At 46.7% G+C, this 2,657-nt stretch overlaps 1 protein-coding gene across 1 annotated transcript; it reads left to right on the forward strand.

The window, feature by feature from the left end:
• The first annotated feature begins 1,223 nt into the window (after positions 1-1,223).
• LOC115307577 lies at positions 1,224-2,359 on the forward strand. The gene has a single exon (XM_029960701.1). The coding sequence runs from the start codon at positions 1,224-1,226 to the stop codon at positions 2,319-2,321; it is 1,098 nt and encodes a 365-aa protein (XP_029816561.1). The 3' UTR covers positions 2,322-2,359.
• Positions 2,360-2,657: the final 298 nt, after the last annotated feature.

Here is a 2,657-nt window from a genome sequence, read left to right on the forward strand (position 1 = left end):
AACTGACTGGTGACTTTGGGAATTTGGGAGTTTCTCCTTCTCCCCCACCGCCTGCAAATCGGGACCATCGCCCTCAAGCATCGCTGGATCCAGTGGGCGGTGACTGTATACTCTCAGCTTCTCTCTTCCCCTTACTCTCATCTTGGTTTTTCCTATTCCCTAAACAGTTTCTCCCCCCCCCAAAGGGGGTTCTTTTCTTTCCTCTTACTCTCCCTGGCTCTTATCCTGCCTTTCTCTCTCTCCTATGCATTTTTTTTCTCCTCCCCAGAAAAGTTACCTATTGATTATGACAGCACCCCAAAAAAAATGTTCACCTATCTGTTGATACAAAACTGTTAAGATAAATCTTATTAACTTACTTGTTGATACAAAACTGTTGAAATAAATCTTATATATTTTCATACACCGATTATTTAGCGTCGCTTCGCTTTAATCCACCCCAAAGGAATTTTTGATAAAACCTGAGTTACCCCCCCCTTCTCTTTTCCTGGGGCGGGTCGTAACATTTTTGGCGTCACGGACAGGATCCTTTGGATGTGGTGGAGTAATCGGTGTAGTCTAAAACTGGTACCGAGGGCGAGTCAAATGGTGACTGTTCCCTCGCAGTAAAATTATAGTAAGAATTTTTCTCCTCTCGGTGTGACCCGGGCACATCAGACCTGTTGAAAGGCTTCCTGGTGTGGCCTGGACCTGTTGAAAGGTTCTCCGGTACCTGGACCTGTTGAAAGGTTTTCCAGGAGAGAGTCAAACCAGCCCTCAGAGGGTTAAGGGGGAGAAAGACATTAACCTAAGCTGGGTTAATGACTGAGGCGAAGGGGATGACACCCCGGGTTGAGTTATATGGGGATTATTCCCTCCTGATAGCTATTCTTGGTTTAGAACTGTTTTTTTTGGGTGCTGTCTTAGGCTTGTTCCTTAGAGCAGTGCAAAGGCAAAAATTACCTATTCAAAAATCTGTAAGTGAAGTGACAAAATCTTTCCAAGAGTCAATGAGAACTTTGCAGGACCAACTAGGAAAAGAGGCTATTCAAAAATCTACCGGTGAGGTGATAAGGTCTCTTCAAGAGACAATGAAGGCATTACAGGAGCAATTAGAAAAAGAACGCCTGCAGTTAACTGCTGAACGCCAGGCACTGGAAAAAGAGAGAGAGATTAACTCATTGCTTAGGTCAGCCCTTGAAGATGAGGAGGAACAAAATGAAAGGCTTAAAAAAATACTGGAAATGAAAAACTGTGAATTGCGAGACATCAATTCAAAATACCCTAAACCGGTAGATGTTAACAAATCCCTGTACCCCTCTGGGGAATTAGAAGAATTGAAGCAAAGTTACCCGGAGGAGGGGGTAATACATATGCGTCCCCTCATTAAAACTGAAACCACTGGCCAGGGGGCAGATCGGCAAACTACCACACGAACTACCCCGTACACGGGGGAAGCACTGGCCAAAATTCAGGAAAAATATAGCCGTAAGGCCAGTGAGTCAGAGACTGAATATGTGTGGAGGGTATCCCTTACTGGGGGAGATCGGATTTTGTTGAGTGAAGATGAGGCCAGAGGATTTTGGGGCCCTGGGGTTTTCCTGACCACAAATGATAACCGAGCCCCGTGGCCACTGACCCAGAGAGCTGCCTACTGGGCAGGCGGGTTAGACCCTATAGAAAGGGGAGATCCTCACACAATTAAAACCCCCACAATTGGCCACATTGTCGAAAGTGTACAAAAAACTGCATGCCTCCAATTAATCCATACAAGACTGTTGGACTCGCAGCGACATTCCCCTATGGAACTCGAGGCGGATCCACAAAGATTTCCTGTCCTAATCCGAGGTCTGCCTGATGCACTAAAAACCCATGCTAAACAACTACAAGAACGCATAATGGCAACCCCCAGGCCCGGAAGAAGGGGTGCTCCACCAGGAATGACCTGGTTGGAAGTGGCCCAAGAATTAGTAACTACTGGTAGACAGTTGGGGATCTCTGATACAAGTAGTTTTAAACAGAAAACAGATATCAGAAGGGTGGGAGAAACCCGAAAACCACCTTTGGCAGGTAATCGTCAGCAAAATGTGATACCTAGTGAGCGAACAAGGTACAGTTTGTGGGTGGAGGGTGTTGAGAAAGGAATTCCTCGAGAGGTGATGGACAAATTACCTACAGCTAATTTGGAACACTTGATAAAGCACTGGGATAAGATCAAAGAGCATGAGTCACCCCCGGGGGGCAACTCTCCCCAGGAGCCCAACACTGTAGTTCCCTCAGCCCCACCAGAAAACAGTTTAACCAGTTCCCAGCCGGGAAACAGGGTTCGCCTCTCCCAGTAAGTGAGCCGGGGAGCGGTCAGTGGATTTACATGAGAAGGCTCACAGAAAACAGTCAGGGAGATATGGTGATCACTTTCCCTCTCGGCCCTTTTAAATCTCTAGTTACATTCGTAGTAGACACGGGTGCACAGGTCTCAGCACTCCAAACTGAAGCTGCTACTCAGTGTGGCATTAAGCCAGACAAACAAAAGATATGGGTAACTGATGCTTTTGGCAAATCCCAACCCCAACACACTGCTCGAGTGAAATGCTGGTTACCTGGAGATGAGACAGCCACAGAAACTACCATGATTGTAGGGCCATTACCAGCTAACATCCTGGGGCTAGACCTGTTAA

Source organism: Manacus vitellinus, unplaced genomic scaffold (assembly GCF_001715985.3).
Source record: "Manacus vitellinus isolate BGI_N305 unplaced genomic scaffold, ASM171598v3 ctg7180002427797_pilon, whole genome shotgun sequence".
Taxonomy (NCBI): domain Eukaryota; kingdom Metazoa; phylum Chordata; class Aves; order Passeriformes; family Pipridae; genus Manacus; species Manacus vitellinus.